This window comes from Pelmatolapia mariae, linkage group LG18, assembly GCF_036321145.2.
Source record: "Pelmatolapia mariae isolate MD_Pm_ZW linkage group LG18, Pm_UMD_F_2, whole genome shotgun sequence".
NCBI classification, from domain to species: domain Eukaryota; kingdom Metazoa; phylum Chordata; class Actinopteri; order Cichliformes; family Cichlidae; genus Pelmatolapia; species Pelmatolapia mariae.
Window position 1 is genome coordinate 9,409,793 of NC_086243.1, and position 21,516 is coordinate 9,431,308.

The following is a 21,516-nucleotide window of genomic DNA, read 5'->3' on the forward strand; positions in this document are numbered from 1 at the left end:
ACTCTTGGAGAAAGATGGGAGATCAGTTACACCTAAAGAACATTATCCTCACACTGAAACACGGTGGTGGGAGTATAATGCTGTGGGTATGCTTCAGTGCGTCAGGAACTGGGAATCTTGTCAAGGTGGAAGGAATCATAAAGAAAGAAGGATAAATAGTTTTAATTTTGGCCTTTTTTATTGGATAGTAAATTGAAATAGACAGGAAATGAGGGGAAAAGAGAGAGCAAGACATGCAGCAAAGGGCCACGGGGGGAGACTCAAACCCGGACCGCTGCGTGCTAACCATTTGGCATGTGGCTGCCTGCTCACACACTAAAAAGGCACCGGAAAAATAAAGGATAGGTAAGGATTTTGAAAGAAAACCTCCAGCAGTCAGCACCAAAATTGGGTCCGGGTCATCACTTTGTCTTCCAACGTGACAACAACCCAAAACAGAAGACCAAAGAGAAAGTTGTTGACTGGCCCGCACAAAGCTCTGACTTAAAAATCTGCAGGATGAACTGAAGACTACGGTCTGTGGCAGAAGACCCTTAAAATCTGGACAACTTAGAGAAATTCACCAAAGAGGAATAGGCTGATCAGGAGGCGTATGAAAGACTTGTAAGAAAATTACAACAAATGACTGGAGGTTGTTATCCAGCAAGTAGGCCACATAACTGACTTTTAGCATGAAGAGGGCTAATTATTTTGACCTGTTGACCTGTAGTTTGGGGGTTTTGTGACATTATTCTGTTTGTGTGTAAACTAAATAATGCAAGCATCCAAAATAAAACCATGATGTTTGGACAAGCTGTGTTAAAAATTCCTTGCTCTGTTTAACAGCACTTCGGAAATACTTATTAAAAAAATGACACGTACATGGTGGCCAATAATTCTCCCCTCCTCTGTATGTCATCAGCCTGATTCTTGATAGTGCCCTTCACCTCGCCCCAGCTGGCTCAAAGTCACCATGCTGCTTGACAGTCTGCTTGTATTCATGTTGCCTGATTTCCATTTATATGGATCTAAATAGCATGTTTGCTGATTGTGATAATAGTCCCTAACATGTGATTAGCATGGTAAAGTCAGGGGCTGATAGCCTGTGCTGATAGTTCCCACCAATAAGCCACATGGCCACGTGTGCAACTGCCCCCTCGCTCTGCTCACCCCCTCCACTTAACTCAAATCGATGGGCCCTCCTCCAGCGGGCCATTTATCTGAGCAAGTCGACAGAGCCAGTGAAACAGCCGCAGAGGACCCGGCCCCGTGGCCTCGTTACAGCGAGCCCGCAGAAGCCAGATTTACTGGACTAGCTGGGAGTGGCTTTATTTGTGGACAGAGAAATGAGAACAAAAAAGCCAAAATGAAGATGGGGGAAGAAGAAAGAGAAAGCATCCTTTTCTTCCTCACTTTCCTCTCCCTCCCTGTGAATCCCACTCTCTCTGCCCCTCTATCTCCTCGTTCCTCCCCCCTCTCAGCCTTTTCAATCCCATTTCAATCTCCCAGTGAACATTCTGAGAATGCCTCGTCCTATTACTTCACTTATGCTGTTCATCAAAGCGACAGAGTGCGAATTACCCTGTCCATGACACCTAAATCACGTCGCTACCGAAGCCTGGGGCTACATGGAATAGCTGTTACTACATCTGGATCCCCGGGATGAGACAGGGAGCCTCTCGGCAAACCTGACTGAGTGAAGCCTTTTCCGTGCAGCCCAGTGTTATTTAACTCTATCCAAGATGAGGTGAAAAGTTACGTTCACCACCTGATGAAGATAAGAAAGCTTTCAGGTTCCCATTTCGTCCTGTCACGTTTCGTGTCTTTTGAGTACTTTTCCCTTAACTTTATATCTCAGACCTTTATCTCATTTGACAAACAAACATAATAAAGCCTGATATATTACAAGCATCTATGTTACAGACTGTCTGGTGTTGCAAAGGTAAGAACATACCTTTGATCCTCCTGGACTCCTTTCGCTGGCTGGTTTTGACACCCGGCTGGAGTTCGGCCTCTGCTGACATCCTCCACCGCTGAGTCCCTTTCCCCACTCACAGCAGATCCACCATGGGTTAGCAGCACTCTAGCTAATCCTCCAAGCCTCCAGTGTCCAATCCCCCCCCCCCCACTCTGATGTTTCTCACTGTTGCTCTTTGGTGAAGAAAATCTCCTTCAAATCCATGGTGAGATGTCTGGTACTCCTCATTAGATGAAGATCCAGCAAAAATAACTACGTTCTGTCACTTTTGGCCCATGGTGTTTGAGTAATGATAAAACAAAACATGAAAAAGTGCTTGAATTATGAGCTGGGCGATCCTCCCGAGAGCTGCTTCAGATCCGATTTGACATCTTCTGGAGTGCACCTGAGTTCTTTCTTTGAAGGTCAAGTATCACATGGTCCAGTGTTGCTCTTTTCTTAGGGTTCACCTATTGTTCAAGAGTAATTCCCCTGCGGGGGAGACTGCGACATTGATCGAATGAAATATTTTTCTTCAGAGTAGGTCAGGAGTGGATATTATTCTTTGGTAGAGTACTTTAGATGTGGTTTGACAGCCCATCACAGTCACTTGCACTGAGCGCTGCAAGACAAGGAGACAGGGGGTGATGGTTAATTTTAAGATGGAGGTGGTAAGAACTTAAAAAGACACATGCCCCTTGATCACTCATTAAAACATTAATTTAAGATATGAAATGGCAGGAACTAATTTAACAAATCAACAAAGATGTTATTATCTCTTCTGGATCATCAGTCCGTAATGAGAGTGCAGCAAATGCTTGCTGTTCGGCGCCCACCCTTGAAGAAGACCTGTGGGGAAATATTTGATGTTCTTGTTTTTATGTTCTGCTTCTGAGTAAATATAGTACATTAGAGCATGACCGGTGCTTCTGTGCATGCAAAACAAATTTCAAGAAGATGGATTGGTAATGCTCCCAGCTCGGGCCAACAGCACGAGAGGAGGGGAAGTAGTGGAAAGCAATGAATGACAGGCTGTTTCAGAGCAAACTGTGGTGGGAATCCTGGCACAGCCACCAATACACTAGAACACCCCCCCCCCCCCCCCCCCCACACACACACACACACTGTGCTTTAATGCCCTTGAATCATCCACTGCTAACACGGTGGCTGTGCCAAGCTGACGCTGTGGCTGGCACCGCTTCTGTTGGCATGGTGACGTGCCATTGTTGGAGAAAGAGGCCTTGAGCCTACGCTGTCCTGAAAAGAGATGCAGCCCATCGAGCACCGGCCACACATTGTCCCGCGTGACATTGTGTGACATTGTGAGTCTGTGTAGTAGGAGTGTGATCAGTGAGTCATTTTATGATTAACTTCAAAACATTTCATACTATTTATTAATCATCATACCTGGATAGACAATGTATCCAGTGGACAAATTTTGCCTTCTAATATATGCAATACTGCCGCATGAGTGGCACAGTCACAGTGTCCATCTTTCATGTCCAATCTAGAAAATAAATATTTAAATTTGTTTTATATAAGTGCTGTCTGAGCCTAGAGGTGTTTCCTGTCTGCCCACAAGCTCAATAAAACAGCTTTATCTATGAAATACATCTCTAGTACTGCAACAGTTCAAATGCAAACACTTTCAGACAGACTGGCTAAGGTTTGCAAATAATTACCTTCTTATTCATAAACACAGACAGATTGCCCACACATTGCAAATCAGTATAAGTCTTCCTCCCCTCACCCCCAGCTGGTCATGGCAGATGGCTACCTGATTCTGCCAGAGGTTTTTTCCTGTTAAAAGGGAGTTTCTCCTCCCCACTGTCACCAAGTGCTTTCTCATTGGGGGTTGTCTGATTGTTGGGGTTCTTCGTACAATATAAAGCACATTGAGGTGGTTGTTGTTGTGATTTGGGGCTACATACATAAAATTGAACTGAAATGAACTGAATTGAGTCAGTCTACATTGACAAGCACAACTCATTTGCAACACATCTCTTTGCAGCATGGGACCTGGCTCTATTGGTTGCTAAGAGGTTGTATTATGATTATATTCCTATGTAAAAGTAAAAACCTATGTCATTTTGTAGTTAAATTGCTGCCCTGCAGCAACCACATCACTATCTATCACTATTTGGCTGGACTTTGTTACAGTCAGTTACCATATTATCACAAATAGATTGTATATAATCACCAACTTGGTGGCTGTAGCTCAGGTGGCAGAGCAGGTCAGCTACTAACCAGAAGGTTGGTGGTTCGATCCCAGGCTGCTCGTGTCTGCATGCCAAATATCCTTGGGCAAGATACTAACCCCATGTTGCTCTCCGATGCGTTCATCGGAGTGTGAATGTGTATGAATGGTAGATACTTAGCACTTAAGAGTCAGAAAAAAGTGCTTGGGTGAATGAGTTAGTTGTATAAAGCGCTTTGAGTGCTCAGAAAGAGTAGAAAAGCGCTATATAAGAACCAGTCCATTTACCAACTTGACCTGATCTGACCACAAACTGAGAGCAGACTGACTCTGTCTTATTCCTGTGTTACTACCATCACGCCAAAGATGCTTTGAAGATGGTAGGTGACTGCGACTGGTCACATATAGTCCCTTGATATGCAACTTTACACAAGTTCACTGCACACAGCTGTAATACTTTTGGTCATACCATGGCTTCCAATCACTGTTTTTCCCAGTGTGAGTGTAGCATTAATCCACTAGTCTCCAAAGTCAGTTGTAGACACATAATGTCTTTAAACAACAGTTGGCCACTGGCTGTCTCATCACTACCGCTTCTCTTCTGGATGTCTAGCCCATGTGTCACAATTCATGTGCGCTTATGAGCCAGATAATGCCACCCAAGTCCAGACGAAGGCGCACTTTACCAACTGCCTCTCAGACAGAGCCTCGGAGTGTCAGTGGTGGGAGAGGTATTTTCTATGTCACAAAGAACCTTATCAGAATGTAATTTTCATTACCGACCAGGGAGATATGCCTCATTATATTAGACGTAGGAGCGATTTAATGTGAAGTACGGCTGCTTTTCAAAACCAATGCTATCTAGGTCACGCAGACTCCCCAATCTGCTCCGTGTTTTAACAGCTCCCACTGTCTCTTAGGATTTGGGTCAGAGTTAACGAGCATCGCTCATTTTTCCTGCTTCTCTCAACTGTTAGGGGATGTTAAAAGCCCTCGACAAAAGCCACCACTTATTTATTAATTTGTTCATTTTTGTTCTGCTGCTCTCACGTGTAAAGGGAAACTTCCTTGAGCAAAGTCAATTTCATTTCTTCATGCATGTCTTTATTTTCCTCCACTAACCCACTGCTGGCATTTTTTCTATCTGCCTGAATTTCAAAACTCTGTTCTTGAAATGTGCATCACCTGTTTGTGTCTCAATTTTCACCCTGTTGGTTTATAGAAATGGTTTATAGAAATCAACATCACAAACCTACTGTGTGGTTGACTCTTCTTTAACACGACGCTCACAATGTATTCAGCCCTTCTAGTTTCAACAGGAATATGAACATTTACCTTCTCTTCAAAAAGACCCTCTGGGCGACATGCAGGTGTCTGTATCTTGTCATGCAGACTCTTTGTATTAGGATGAAATGCTTTCCATAATTACATAATTATTGCATGTATCATACAACCAGAAATTTGCATAACATGATAATTGGTTTGGAATGAAATAAAAACTATAATTTACAGCTTTGATTTATGCTTCTGAGAAACAAAAGGTTGTGATTTTCTAACAATTTTACTGAGTCTAGTTCTTTAGTCGTCTCTGCTGAGGAAAGCAATTAATTAAGCGTGATCAATTTTTAAATCATGTTTACTGTCTCTGGGATATAATAGGCAATCACTGAGCATGAGCCGATTTTTAAATCAGATCTTTCTGGAGATTCTTCTAAGCTCCAGCATTCCAAGGACAAACACTTCCTCCTGAGACTGGTATTTAATAGACTGCACAATCAACCTCATATTGTGAGACAAGCCTCTGTGTATCCTGCCACTGATGAGCAACAAAGGTTGAACACCCATCTATCACTGGATATGGCCAATTACACCTCTATTCACAGTGGTCCCGACGGAAGGTGCAGCCTGCACTCCAGCTTGCACGTTGAAGCTGAGGAGCGGGGAGGCCCCGTCCCCAGGACCATCTCTGTCTGTTCTTAGCTGAGCCTAGCATGGCCCGGGGCTTGTGGAGCATTTGTTCGACAGACCGGCTCTGGCACCTCGCGCTGGTCATCTTTGTTACTAAATGGCCTCCAGCTTATGGAGTGGGACACAACTGTCACAACCTGGCCTAGGAAAGCTCCTCTCAGAATAGCCTTGCTGTGCTAACTTGTGTTATCTACGGTCGTACAGACCGACCGACTGTTTCTGCTGGAAAATTTTTATTTGGACGTTTTATTCTATTCTGAAAGAGGCCTTATCACAGGTTCACAATCAACAATAAGGTCATCCTAGTCTGATGGCCCTTTAATCTATGATAACGTTAATTTGAATTTGTTGGACAAATTAGATTCCTGATTAGCGAGTGGTTCATTGGTACGTGGGTCTTCATGGTAGCATGGCATCTATTAACATTTCTGACCATGTGTTTCAGGGGTTTCATAGGGTTAATCACATTGAACTTAGTTATGGCTGTAAGGCCACTGAGAAAATGTTTAAAGATTTCAAAGTTAGCATTTCAGAGTAATGGTCCACCATAGAAATAGTTCTACAATGCTGTACTTTAAGGACTTTATAGAGAGAGGAAAAAAGGCAGACTACAGGAGGGAAAGCCAGAGTTTAATAATTACTAATCATTAAATGCAGAGTGCTGTATAAACACATAGACAACGAGAAGTAGTGACTGAAAAAAAACAATGCTCAGTGCATTATGGGAAGCCCTCCAGCAGCCTAGGCCATAACTAAGGGATGGTTCAGGGTCACCTGATCCAGCCCTAGCTATAAGCTTTAACAAAAAGTCTCCAAAAGTTGATTCTGTTCATCTGGACGTAGCGTTTTGTGGGAGAAACGTTTCGTCACTCATCCAAGTGACTTCTTCAGTCTCAGCTGACTGCAGGTTTCCCCAATCTTATAAACAGTATATTTGCATAATGACTGAAACCAGCCCACTGAAGCCCATCTCAGCCCATCTCTGAATCGAGGAGGGGGCCTAAGGGTACATCTTTCGCCATCTTACAATGCTGTGATTGCAGCCATTCCCCAACTCTCTGTGAATGGTGCTCATGGCCATTGATCAGTGGTCTTTGATCAGTGGGTTTTGGTCAGTGGTTGTTGATCAATGGTCATGAGAATTTGCATAATTATGATTAAGGAACTGACCTCCCAGCCCATTGTTCCTTCACTGGGCTGGTTTCAGTCATTATGCAAATGTACTGTTTATAAGATTGGGGAAACCTGCAGTCAGCTGAGACTGAAGAAGTCACTTGGATGAGTGACGGAACGTTTCTCCTACAAAACGCTACGTCCAGATGAACAGAATCAACTTTTGGAGATTTACTTTCCTGGATGATTGAGAATGCATCAAGACCCTTTAACAAAAAGGCAAGTTTTAAGCCTACGTCTGTCCTGATAGCTGAAGGCTTTGCCTCCCATTCTACTTCTGATAACTTTAGGAACCACAAGTAAGCATGCTGTCTGTGAGTGAAGTTCTATGTTAGGATATTGAACTGTTAAGGTAATGAGGTAGGATTACGAGGTCTTTAAGATATGATTGATTATTCAAGATTTTGCATATAAAGAGAAGGGTTTTAAATTCATTTCTGAATTTAACAGTGAGTCATTAAAGATGAGCTAATAGGGGAGAAATATGCTCTCATTTTCTAGTCCCAGCTAGGATTGAGTATTACATCTGAATTTAGAAATCAGAGGTCATCCAGGCCTTGATGTCTTTAGGACATGCCTGTAGTTTAACTAGTTAATTTGTCTCATCTGGCTTCGGATAAATAAAGCTGGGTGTTATCTGTTCAGCAATCAAAATGTATACAGTGTTTTCTAAAAATATTGCCTAAGAAAGCATGCATAATGTAAAATGAATTGGTCCTAGCACAGAACCCTGTGGAACTCCATAATAAACCTTTGTGTGTAAAGAAGACTCGAAATCCTGACTGAATAATCAAATCCTCTATAAATGATCAGTTAACTGTTTTACACCTACTCGTTCAGCATTTTTTTGAAATAAATGGAAGGGTTAGAAATCTGTCTATAATTAGGTAAGGCAGCTAAATCAAGTGATGCCTTTTTAAGTATTTGTATAATTACTGCCACCTTAAAAGCCTGCTATGTAGTCTGTTAATAAAGATAGATGCATTTGAAGCATTAATTAATGGTGAAACCTGACCAGTCTTTTAGGAATGGGGTCTAAAATGCATATTAATGATTTAAAGGAAGACATTATTGAAAATAATGCAGACTGATCAGAGCGAAAGAATCCAAGTAGAATCAGTAGTTATTAGACTTGCTGTACCTAAAGGCACATCTGTGGGACGGCTGTTAATATTTTATCTCTAATGGTTAAAATTTTACCTGTGCAGAAATTCATAAAGCCATTTCTAGTTAAGGTTAAAGGAATACTTGGTTCAACAGAGCTCTATTTACAGTGCTGAACAGCTACCGTTTTTCTCAGTCGGTGACAAATATAAAGATGTTCCAGCTTTACAGAGGGCTTCTTTAATAGAGGCCAAAATAAGACCTTCTAAATGAGTGCAAGACCATTTCCTCTAACTTTCATGTTATCAGCTGCTTAAGCAACTGTTATTGCTTGCCTTCTTTTTCAGATAAGCCACAGTATTATGAGGATATAACACTAGTCACAAGATAATGGACCTCTGTGGGAGTAGAGTTGAGAAACCTGCTTTGCATCGTGTTGGGACATAGCATTACAGAAGATACAAGTGGAGGAATCACTTCCTTAACCATAGTTACAATTCTGATCAATATTAATTTTATGTCTTTATAAGCTAACCTCCCCAAACGGTCCCAATTTCCCTGCTCTAAAGACAGCAAGGCCCAGTGTGGTGGAAGGGATAACCAACAGACTGAGGTCAGTTGGTGATCCCAAGGAGAAGAAGAAAAGAAGAAGAAATATAGTGGCTAAAGAACAGAAGGACCTCCCCTTTCTCCTTTTCTCTGCCTTCCTGGCCTTCCAGGGGGAACTGATAGCCTCTGAGCTCAGGCTGCTCAGCCGCGGCCCATTAGTTCACCTCTCTCTGACAAGACTGAGGGCCTCTGATGATAAAATAGTGAAGTGTGTGAGCTGTGAAGTAGGGGGAAGAAAATACATACAAAAAATTCAGTTGAGGGTATAAATAAGCGTTGTCACGCAGCTGCTTGGCTGTGCAGATTTAAAGTTTGCCCGTAAAGGGCTCTGAGCTGTGCACTCAGTAAGGCGTGGCTCCAGCACGTTCGTGGCTGGCAAGCAAAGGGCAGTGAGAAGCTGCCCTTCAAAGTGCCCCTGCATTATCCTTTTGACCAGCTTAGCTGGAGGATATTGGGCCCATTTTAGATCAAACAAGTATGAGGAGGGGGTGAGTGTGTGTGTCTCTGTGTCTATCTCATGACATAAATAAAGAAATACACTCACAGCATAGGTCTCAAGATGCAAATATTAATGGGGTTTATTTGGGAAGTTTTCATTTCTTAGGCCTCTACTGCCTCAATAAAAGACATATTCAGGCTAGTAAAGTGTCACTTGCTCCCAATGGTAGCAGTAAACAAAAGCAAGAAAACAAGCTACACTACATTTCCTCTCTTATTCATCTAATTACAGCCATGGCAATATAGCAGGTCTGGAAACTGGCGCGAGACTCCAGGACCTCTCTTGGAACACTTAATTGCTGAATCTGGCTTTCCAAAGCACCCCCTCTGATGTTAGTCTGTGGTCTCCCCGAGGAGTCTTTAATTTAGTGTTGATTTGGTTTGTTTGTGTCTCAGTGCCTGAACAGTGTGTTAAAACAGCCTATTTACCATGTTCGGTGGGAGAGAGAACTGGGCAGAGTCCAGAAAGCCTGGACAAACACCACGATACCTCACAGCCAATATTTTCTCCTTCTGTCTCGCTTCCCTCTCTTTGATTTGCTCTGTATTTATAATTTTCAATCTCAGCCTTTTTTATTCTTTCAATTGCGTATTTACCTCTTTTCCCCCCTCCCTCCTGCCCCTGATCTCATTTGCCCTCCTTTTCTTTGTCTCCCTCTCTTCCAACACAATGCCTGTTTGTGAAAAGAAGTTAAAGCATGTTTTATTTTGCTGCCACCCCTCCTCTGCTCTCTTTTGTCAGTTACAAAAGAGCTGTGGATACCTTGGTTTGGTCATTATTTCATGTGGAGAGTAATTAATGAGACAATTAGGGCTTTTTCCCCCTCTTCCCTCTGTGTTCTCTTTGAACTAAATAAATAGCCAAAAGGTGTCCTCTTTAATTACACACGGGTCATGGGTATAATTAAGATACACAAGCAGCTTCTTCATGAAACTTGACAGTGAATTACAGTTTCACGGTTTGTTGTTCCAACTATTCGCATCTTAAAAGATGCACGTTTAATGCAGAATCATTGACAGGTATATGAGGAGTACTCCCAACAACAGTCCTGTGTAGCAGAGATTAAAGTGCTTATGATCAAGCACAAAAGCCTTACCTGTGGTCTGCCAGAAAACATTAATGAACTTGGGGGGAAACCCAAAACATCCATCTTGAAATGAAAGTTTTTAGTGTTTCTACTTGTTGTCACACCATTTTGCTAAAGCCTATGTTGAGATGGGCACATAGAAAACAATAGTTCTGGCTCCATTAGGATTGGCACAGTAACAGAACTTCAAAGTCAATACGAATACCCAAGAAAATATTCAACACCATTTTTGAGACTTTTGCGGGGAAGATTGAAATGGCAAAAAAAACATGAATCAAATGTATTTTTACACCAGCAGTAATAGGAACACACCGGCTGACCTCAGTCATTATAGAGTAGCATTAATTTAATGTTTTTAAGCTCCCTTGGCTAACTTAAACTTGCTTGTCCTCAGTGTTGGGGAGTAACAGAATACATGTACCGCCATTACGTATTTAAAATACAAAATATTCCGTAACTGTATTCCGTTACAGTTACCGTTTAAAAAGGTGGTATTCAGAATACAGCTACTTTCTTGAAATAAATGATTACACTGCGGTCTTTTCCTGTTTCATATGTTAGTCTGTCCCCTCTGTATTTTTGGGAATTCCACGCCGGTGGAAACCCAAACAAAACACGCAGAGGCTCTAATGCCTGTGTCTCAATCTCACGGCCCATGTCAACTCTACTTGCAGCCCGCATAATGATGTGAAGAAATATTTTTTAAAATTATTGTTCAAAAAATTATTTAATATGAAGGCAATAGGCAGAGTGTTACAGGCATAGCCCTGAAGAATGTAACCTCATGGGCAGTGTAGTCCAGTTGTAAGTAAGCTATTAAGACTCGACTGTACACTGTGTTCGTGTTTTCCTCTGAAACAATAAGTTCTGTTGAAGCAGCCTTTCAACGCCTCTCTCTGTCTCTCGCAAGCAAAGTTGACCCAGACAACAAAGTAAAGCTAGTTTTCGGCTACGAGCCCGACACGAACCCGGCGTATTAGCCATAGGTCCCTTTACTACGGTTTGGAGCCGTGGACCTGCTTTATATACGAGATCGCTGCAAAAAGTGCAGCCTTACCTAATGTCCATTATACTGTTACTCATTTTATATTAAGATTTAAAAATCTAGTTGGTATTCGTATTTCGAATAACCTTCAATAATAGCAATACATCACACAGCAATCGTACATTCATGTAGTTGTAAAAAGCATGATAACATATTAAGTAATCCAAAGTATTCAGAATATTCAATTCAATTTTATTTATATAGTGCCAAATCACAACAAAAGTCGCCTCAAGGCGCTTTATATTATATATTATATACTTTTATATAGAATATGTTACTCTCATTGAGTAACGTAACGGAATACGTTACAAAATACATTTTGGGCCATGTATTCTGTAATCTGTAGTGGAATACATTTTAAAAGTAACCTTCCCAACACTGGGTGTCCTATAGAAGACACCATAGCTAGGATTATGCATTTGAATTAGGAGGGGTAAGAAAACGGAAATTAGTTGACTGCAATAGCGGTGAAAGCTTTACACACTTCAATCACAGGAATCTATTGGGCAGGAAATTTGGAGGGGCACCAAAATAAATTGTGGCACTTTCTTTTAAAGAAGAAAGAAATGTTTAACCAGAATTCCTTTTCACCATCTTCGTGTTCGGCCATAAAAGTGACGCATTCGTGTGGAAGTGATTCGTAGTAATGTGGAATATTATTTGCACATCCTTGTATAGATCTAAATAAATTAGCAACAGATGTGTGAAAGATTTGTTGAAAGTTTCTTCAGATCTCTAACAGGTGTAGATTAATAATATTAGTCACAAAGTAGTATTGTCTACATTTCAAAAATACCATAAAATAATATTGTGAAGGTGGGTTTCTCATAGAGATCTGCCTGCAGAGAATTATGAGCTAAACCTGCAGCTCTGTCAGCTTTACTGAGATTTAAACGGTTTATCTTTTTGCTCCACTCTCACCATTCTCACAAGCCATTTTCACACATGCGCCATAGCCCCAAATTTTATATTACCAGAAGGAGTTTTATGTGAGAACATGTCTGAATAGTCAACCAGGAGCCACAACAAAAGGAGGTATGTTCAGAAGTGAGAAGGTATCTTAGATTTGAGAAAGGACTACTCCAAACAATATCTTGACCTCCGAAGTTCATGTGTGAAAACAGCCATAGTGCAATTTTTAGTTACAGCACAGAAGTGTGCTTGGAAAATCCCACTATACTCTAATGTCTCAGCATCAAGCAGACCAAAAAAAAGAAAGAAACAGGTAGCAACTTGCCATTTCGAGTGGTGGAGAACTGAATTAGAGCTAGAAAAGAGTATTTGTTGGACTTTCATTTGCTGGATGCGAGATGAAATCTCAATCTAAATTCTGATTTGGCTTATCTAAGCTGCTGAAAGCGAAGCAAGTGAAAGACAATTTTTATATGCAAACCAGGGTGGTAAAAAAATGTTACTCAGATTCTAGCTGATTCTAAAAATTAGCATCTGATTAGGTAATCAGATAGTAATCATCTGACCAACAGAGCCGTCTTCTCTTCCTGGAAAGTTCAGTAACTGTTATGATAATCCAAGTGTTAGACAGCTAGGATGACTGGACAGAAACGGCGATCCGTTTCAGCATTTAAGAAAAAAACTTTGATCTCGAGAAGAGTGACATCAAAATTAAGGAAGGTGTTTGTTTTTACTGAAATCTGAACTGATTCTTCATGATGAGTTCAAAAGAAAAGAAGCATGGGAAACATTTGTGCAGGTTGCCCAGAATTTTCTTGGCAATCACAGAGCAGAGAGTTACGCTGAGCTTGTGATAGCATGCTGAACGTGTACCAGCTAATGAGTCCCAGAATGCCACTTTTTACATTCTCATCTCAACTTTTTTTCACCAAATCTGGGCGATGTCAGCAATGAACGCAGGGAAAGATCTCATTCAGATATAAACACGACGAAAAACCGATATCAGTGAACATTTGATCCGAGTATGATGAGGTGGCTACCGCTGGTGCTTGCAACGAGAGATGGATGTGCAGTACAAGGACAAAAGCAAGTGCCTCAAACATTTTTTAGCACGCTGACCTAATTTTACTTTAAGTTAAATAGACAGAAATATGTTTTAACGGATCTCTAGTGTCATCTTCTGCTCTGTTTTTAGATTAAACACATTTCAACAATTTCGGTGGGAAATTGCTAAAATTCCATATATGTTAATATTCAAAAGTGTCAAAATGTTGTTGATATGTATCTCAAAAACATGTCATGCAAGCTTAAATTGAATTTCATAGCAGAAATCAATGTAGAAAAGAAAAACTAAGCTGGTCTGAAATTCCCAGTAGCAAACAAAAGACCAGTGCTATTAGCATAGCCTTATTAGCTGCCAGTTAGGTTATCATTCAGATAGACGCTAGCAGCTTTGGCTAATAATAAAAGAGCAATGCTAAAATGAGAGCTGGGCAGTAAATCGTATCAGTCCTGCCTGTCTATAACATTAACAGAAAGTGTGATTTAACAGGATAACACAATTATTTGTGTCTAAAAAGTGATTTCTCCTTAAGTCTGGGATTGATTTGATTTTTTAATAATTAGATTAGATTTTATCATTGATGTCATTGGTTGTGTCATTTTCCACTTTGTGGTCTGAAAAGCAGTGTTGAGTGTTTTCTTGTGTATTAGTATTGAGTTTGAGGGTCTGGTATTTCTTACCAACGCAAATACTATGAATCACTTCCACACGAACGCGTCACTTTTATGGCATATCAAGCTGGTGGAACTGAATTCTGATTCTGAAACATTCCTTCTTCTGCTTTAAAAGTGTCGCAATTAATTTGGGTGAATCTCCAAATTTCCTGCCCAAAAGATTCCTGTGATTACAGTATGTAAAGTTTCACCAATATATGTCAGTAGATTGCAGATTGCAGTCAACTAAGTTTTATTTTCTTCTTCCTAATTCAAATGCATAATCCTAGCTATGGTGTGGTTTAGTCAGCCAAGAGAGATCAAAAACGTTAAATTACGACTTCTCCATAATGACTGCAACCAGCTGGTGTGTTTCTTTCTGTTGGTATAAAAATACATTTTGTACACACCATATTTTTACTTTAACTTAGCACAAAAAGTAAGGAAATTGAGTTTGTTACAACAAAGAAATAATCCACCAGTATTTGTTGGCAATAAATCTTACTGTGTTGGAATGCCTGTTTATTTCCACTTAAATTGTGCCACATTTTTAATGCATCTGTGGGTTCAATAGCAGATTGAGGAGCTTGGAAAGAAAGCGTCTAGATCTCTTTAAGTTGTCCTGAAGATGTTTCACCTCTCACTCGAGGGGCTTCCTCAGTTCTAAAACCAAATGGTGGACAGTCCCAGGATTTAAAGATCTCGGAAGCTCCACCATTTGGTTTTAGAACTGACATAGTCTCTTGGATGAGAGGTAAAAAAACATCTTCAAGAAACTTAAAGTAGTCCATACTCTGTCTTTCCAAGCTCCTTAAACAATCATGACCTGGATAACGGAGAAGTTTTCCAGGTCAGTTATTCAGCCCACATACTCAACTCTGCTGAACAATCATTACAGCAACAAAATAATTGCTGTAACAACGCACAAATTCCCTTACTTTTGTAATGAGTTTATTTAAATAATATCAACGCTTAAATCAAACCAGTTAAATTAAAAACTGTGGCTGCCATTTGTCTGTAATGTGTGTACTGAGATAGCAAAGTGACCAACCAGATTTGCCTTTGAGGTTTTTCCTGTTATGTAGGCTGTCAGTCCACTATCAATGCTGGGTGGGAAACAGCCACCTTTATTTACACTGAAAGAGGTTATGAACCTTTGTAAAAGAGTCATACATGAGTTGATTAGTCAGTGAAGCTCAGTTCTGACCAATAACAGCAATACTGAGGTGAGTTGATGAGGATATGTTGAACTTTTCTGTTGGTAAGCGTTGCTGTTTTTGCTGCTGTTAGCCAGCATTAGCAAAACTGCCTTTGAAGTAGATCTAAGATTGGAATCTAATGGTTAGTAAATAAAGTTTATCAGAGTGAAAGTGTGATTTTAGGACATTTGAGCATAAAATTAGCTGGCATAATGTTAACTTATAATCAGTTTATTATTTATAATCTAGTCCAGAGCCTGAACAGTCACGTGTCTAATCTAATCTAATCTGCTGACAATAAGTAAGTGCGACAGTATGGGAATAAACAAACATGTTTATGCACATGTGAGTGTGTGATGCTAGTGGTGTTGTCTCTTTTTCTTTGCATTTTCTTTTCATTTTTTGCTTCTTTGCTAAAGGGGACCCTGTCTCTAACAATAAAACGTAGCTATGAACCTTCACGCAGACATGAATTTTATGTCCCTACAAGTGGCTACACAACTTTTCTTCTCCTTTGCGTACTACATATGTTTCTAACAACCACATATGTGAAATGTGATTAATCAGAAGGTAGATGCCCTCCTAGCCACTGTATTGAAATATGCTAGGAACTTAGCAGCTTCCTCAAACCTGCACTCGCTCCTGTGCATTTTCTATGTGAATGCATCAAATTGTTGAAGGCGTAATTACACACATATTCATCAGTGCAACAATCTTTTTTCTTTGAAATCACCCCCACCCCAAATTACTAACTGCACCTTTAATAACTCTACACTACAACTTGTTAACATTCCAGGTTTAAAGATATTTTGCAGTGATTTGACTTTGTTACTCCACTTCTCCACACAGCTATTTCTTCTTTCCTCTCGAGGTCACCTTTGTTGTAGCTCACCCTCGCCCACTAAGGAGTAACAGGTATCTCATAAAACTGTACATTAAAAGGAGCTTAAGAAACCCACACACATACACTCGACACACAAACTCTCCAGTCCCCCGACTACATTACAGCATGCGCGGGTGTAATTAGTGAATCTCCCACCACACCTCAACGTCTCTCATTAATCTCACATGAGTGATTAGGCTGCTGCGACGTATGGAACCACGGGAGGTGTGAAACTGGGTGTGAAACTGTTGTCATCTCATATGTTATCGCACTCTGGAGACTGGGAGGATTAAACCACGTCAGGCACAGCCCATTGGCAGCTAATCATGCTGCTAATGATAAGTGAAATATTCCACTGCCTCTCATTACAATGGCGTCGCAAGGTCAGGATCTCGCACAGATCGCGAAAACACCCCCCTCCCCAAAAAAACATCATGCACACACAAGCAACACCAGTGTCGTCTCTCTCTCTAAGGAGCTGCTCCTTCGGTGTTTGGTGTTGTTTTGTATAAACCAAAAGTGGAGGCTGGATACAAGCCTGAGTGAAGCCTTCTGAATATGACACTTGACGGCTGATTAGAGCAAAGTATCAGGGTGGTCTCCAACTGCGACGCTCTGATGAGAAGTGATCTAAAGGGTCTCGTCAGAAGGCGTCATGCTGACCGCCGCTGCTGTGCCAGATGCTCGCTGCTCGCTGCAACTCCACATCAAAAAAATTTTTTAAAAAATACAGAGGCTCTTCCCTGCAGGCGCTGCTACGAGACGTTCTGCACCAGCATCTTTTAATTTAGCAGACTTGGTTATTAAAACACGCGGTACGCTGATAAAATAAAAGCATAACTCAGGTGGTACTCTCATTCCCCGCACTTTCGATCGCATGAATATAAATTCTGTCTTTCTTTCTTTTTTGTTTTTTAAGGGTAGAATGAGAACTTTGGGTTTTTGAAGATTTCTCTTTTGATCTCAGCAAGAGCTACAGCAGTTTTACAGCATCTATTTATGCTGTTTATGCTTTTCTACATCTTTACGGTGTAGCAAATAGAAAAAAAAATTATGTTTTTTCTATTTTTTTTTCTGCTTCTCCTCCAGCTTGGCCACATGAAAGACATTCTACACTCACTAGTCAGTTTATCCGCTACAAAAAGATACTAATGCAGTCTAATACACCAGCTTTCCGGTGAATCCTGAAGGTTATGCTGTAACGTAGCCTTTGCTGCTGAAACTTCTTTAGATGAGTGAGGATTCCCTTTTTTATACCAATGAGGGCATCCCGAGTATTGGAAACACAAACTACAGCCTCCCATAAGAGGCATAAAGTTCTCCTTTTTGTGAATTGAAAAAAATTAGCTTCTCGGATACTCCAAAATTGTAAATGATTGAAATGGCAGCACTTAGGAAAACAACAAAAAAAAGACATGAATCTGGGGGAGATGAAATCACATGAAAACTTAATCTGATAGCTCCTCCGGGCTGAACTAAACATCCCAATTATCTCCAGGGGGCTGAAGAAGTACAGCAGTAAGGAGATGTGGCAGAGACAATATTTAAATTGACTGTCAGTGGAAGAAAAACACGGCTAAGCTTATATTTGATTACATATTTTACAAACTGAAACACGAGGCTGCTGCTGCCAGCCTGGCACTCTGTTATAATCGTCAGCCACATATGGACCCGCTGTCCTGCCTGTTGGGAACAGGGTTGTAGAACGGGCCAGCGGGATGAAACTGAAGGATCTCACTACTCTGAGGTGATGGATGTTCTTATGGAGCCTCCTGTAGTGCATCTGTGAGAGCAGATGAATGGGGAGGAGAGACTGATAAATTGGGTCACGCGAAAGCAGCGTTTCTGGGTAATGCGGTGAAAACGCTGGAGGAGTGCAGTTGGGTGGCTGCACGTGCTTACAACTGGGGCAGAGTGGCTCCGACTTGACTTCCTTTGCCTGTATCCTCACTCATTGCTGGCATTATTGAAATGTTAGGCCTTTAATGAGCAAAAAAGTGCATTCATTTTCTACTTCTTGCTTCAAAAAAAGGCTTCACAAATTAAAATGTGAAAATTCAAAAGCTAAACCAACAGAACCTCCTGAACGATGGCCGGTTTCCGCTAAAGATGTTCACATGAGATGCAAACCTGTTTGTGTGGAGAACACTGCCTTACCAAAATCCCTTTCTTGTTAAGTGTTTTCAGTGACTCATCCTGCTTTCACTGCCCTACATATAAATTTATCCAATCAAATGTGATTTGGATGAGCAGCTAAGCTGTCCCATCATATGCCGGAAAACACTGGAGATATAGAGGGAGGGAGGCGTGTGGCCAATATTAATTTCCCTATGTGCACGGGAGGTTTCACTTTAAATATATATGCTAAAGAAAACCCTACACCTGCTTCAGCCATTCCTTCAAGGACGTCTGACCTAAAATTTCTACAAATCAGTGTAAAATAGAGCAAATTATGAGCATTTGCTTTTCAAATCTCAAAAGTGTTGATGATTAATGGATTTTTTTACCCTGAAGGGGTTGCCTCCTGCTCCTATCTGATTTCATTTATTTCTGTTTATGGAAGACTTTGATTAGGTGGCGGGGGCATGTGGAATGAGGTGAGGGGGTCCTTTACCTTGGCACAGATAAGAAGACAAACTAGATTTGAGGGCGGATAGATCTTGTCTGCAGCGCATGCCGCCTCTTGGCAAGGGAAGAGAAGTCGATACTGAGCGAGGGCCTTTCTTACCTCCTAAGATTTACAGTATCTGGAGCTCCACAGTCTCATACTTCAGTAGATGGATGAGTATTTCATACGGTGCCAACTGGCGCAACATGAGTTGAGCTGAAGGTCATTGTGACTCATTTCCAGCTCAAAAGCTGGGCGGCTGGAAACAGAGCTGCTAAAACTCTGCTACTGACTTGTTTTAATAGCACAAAGACGATGCCTCTGCGGAAAGGAGCAGACTGCAGCCCTTGTGCTGCTACTGTACACCACTGATACAGCACACATGTACAGACTGTACAGTACCAAAATACAGTTGAGATTATAGTAACGGGGAGTGGGTACAGATTGCTGTTGAACCTCGAGGCATATGGCAGGGCGCCCCATGCCTCCCAGCTAATTGAGTCCTAATGAATCATTGGTTTGGCATGCTACATGTCCCTTGTGATGGCTGGTGTCATTGATGCATTGAAGTTGCCCAGTCCTCTGGAAGTGAAGCGGGCAGTGATGGCTGCCCCGGTTGAACAGAGGAGGCAGGCTGACACTGCTGGCTTCACATTGAACACTTCACTCACTCACCAGATGTTACAGGCCAAGGCACAGGGATTACTAGCCACCCGCCTCTGCACAATGGAAATAACTGTATGACTGACTGGTAATTCACTTCCCCATCTGACTCCAGTGAAACTGTTTATAGCGTTAGGGTCACTGCCTCATTGTCAGCTCAACAGGATCAGTGCGATAAGTGACATGAGGTTAGGAAAGCAGTACTCGATTGCTGTTTTTGCAGAATGTACATATTTATCTACAATTGTCTAAATCACAATGAGATCATTTTGGATGGAGAAGTTTATAAGTTTGATTGTTTGTAAATGTGAGTGGTTTTATTTGCTTAATATCTTCAGCCTTTGTTTAATTTTGGATATAATAGCTTAATTGGAAACAACTTAACATATGTATTAATAAGGCATAAACAGAATTAGATTTTCCATTCAGATACTCTTCATGAAGCGAAAGACAGAAACTTGCAAGGCAGTACAGCCTCTGTCCTGTGGAGGATGTAAAGTGTGGACTATTTCCAATTTTTATACTGAAACAGGTCCAAAAAGAGTATTTTCATTTGAACATTTTCCAGTTTCGCATTTTATATTCTGCATGACTGCTTGCTGATGCTACTGAGAGATTGTTCAATAAGCGAGTCCTGTTACCATGATATTGCTGATGTGAAGTCTGTCCAAGCTGGATATTTTGGTTCTTAGCAGGATGGCTGTCCTAGAGGACTTTAAAAACAGCTTTCATGCTGAGAGTTAGATGAAAAAATCAATAAGGGCAACATGACCTTAAACTGCATGAGACGCTGGAGCCAGCAGCCTGTGAGCTCAGCTTAGCATAAAGACTCAAACCAAACAGCAACAGCTAGCTTTAGCTTGGCTCCACTGGCTGCACACTAGCTTGTTAGCACAGAAGTTTATCCGGCGCGGGAATGAAGACTTAAAAACTCATGCTTTGCTCTTTGTTAGTCACAATGATGGATGGAATGAATCTCTATTAGTGACCATATGCAACTCTCAACTCTGCAACTATAAAACAAAAAAGGAAGGCACTACTTTGTGGTGCTATCCAAGTTCCTCATTAGCCAAACAGCTAGTAGGGTAGACCAGGGTTTGTTGTTACACTTTTTGCTCTTGCATGAATTGAACAGAGCAATAGTGAGCAAGGTGGTGTAAACGTGAGAAGAAAAATGAACTGCATCAATATCAAACTGACTGCTCTCCATTTAAGTCCTTATGCATGCTCGATCAACCAGGTAAGGAAAGTTTCTGGGATCTCCATTTTAAGGTTGCTTGTTGTGATTTAGCAAGCCTATACATCACTCAGCATCACACAAGTCAGTCATGACAAACATATACCTCTGTTTTTCAGGGATAAAGTCTTTGTGAGATCAGTTTTAGCAGACAACACAACAAAGCCATACTTCCTTTGGTTTATGGCTCAACAAAAACCATTCTGTCAACAAAGAATCAACCACAGAGTAACAGTGAGACCTAGCTACCAAATGGTTTTGGTTGGGTAGTGAAGAAATCAAATCAAAGCTATTACCTTCAACTTTTTAATAAAAGTCCAGTTTAAATGCCTAATATTGTATGATTTTTTAATACAGAAACAACAACATGAAAACTCTGACCCAAGAAAATCACAAAATGTGTCCTCCCCTCAAAGTTTGTGTTTTCCACAAACTGACCACAGCAAAAATGGACATATTGTCAGGTCAGATGTGTGATACTGACAGATTCCACGGTGTAATGTGACAACCAACTTATACTTGCTATTCCTTCCAATACCTTTAGTATTTAGTAAGTTTAGTATTAAGCACTTTGTTTGTTCATCAAAATAGCAGAAAACAAAACAATTTAATGGGGGGTTGTGTTGGACTACTTGAAGATGGTGCCAGTTTGCTGATGTAAACTCAACAAAGTTACTCAT

The 21,516-nt window shown here is 41.0% G+C and overlaps 1 protein-coding gene across 3 annotated transcripts in view; it reads right to left on the minus strand.

The window, feature by feature from the left end:
- The window catches only part of dab1b (DAB adaptor protein 1b), a 50,487-nt gene that overhangs the window by 25,864 nt on the left and 3,107 nt on the right, over positions 1-21,516 (minus strand). For all 3 annotated transcript variants that reach the window (XM_063461424.1, XM_063461421.1, XM_063461423.1), the window contains exon 2: positions 1,934-2,558. In XM_063461424.1, the coding sequence (XP_063317494.1) occupies positions 1,934-2,003 (70 nt within the window). In that variant the 5' untranslated portion in view covers positions 2,004-2,558. The remainder of the gene's footprint in view (positions 1-1,933; positions 2,559-21,516) is intronic.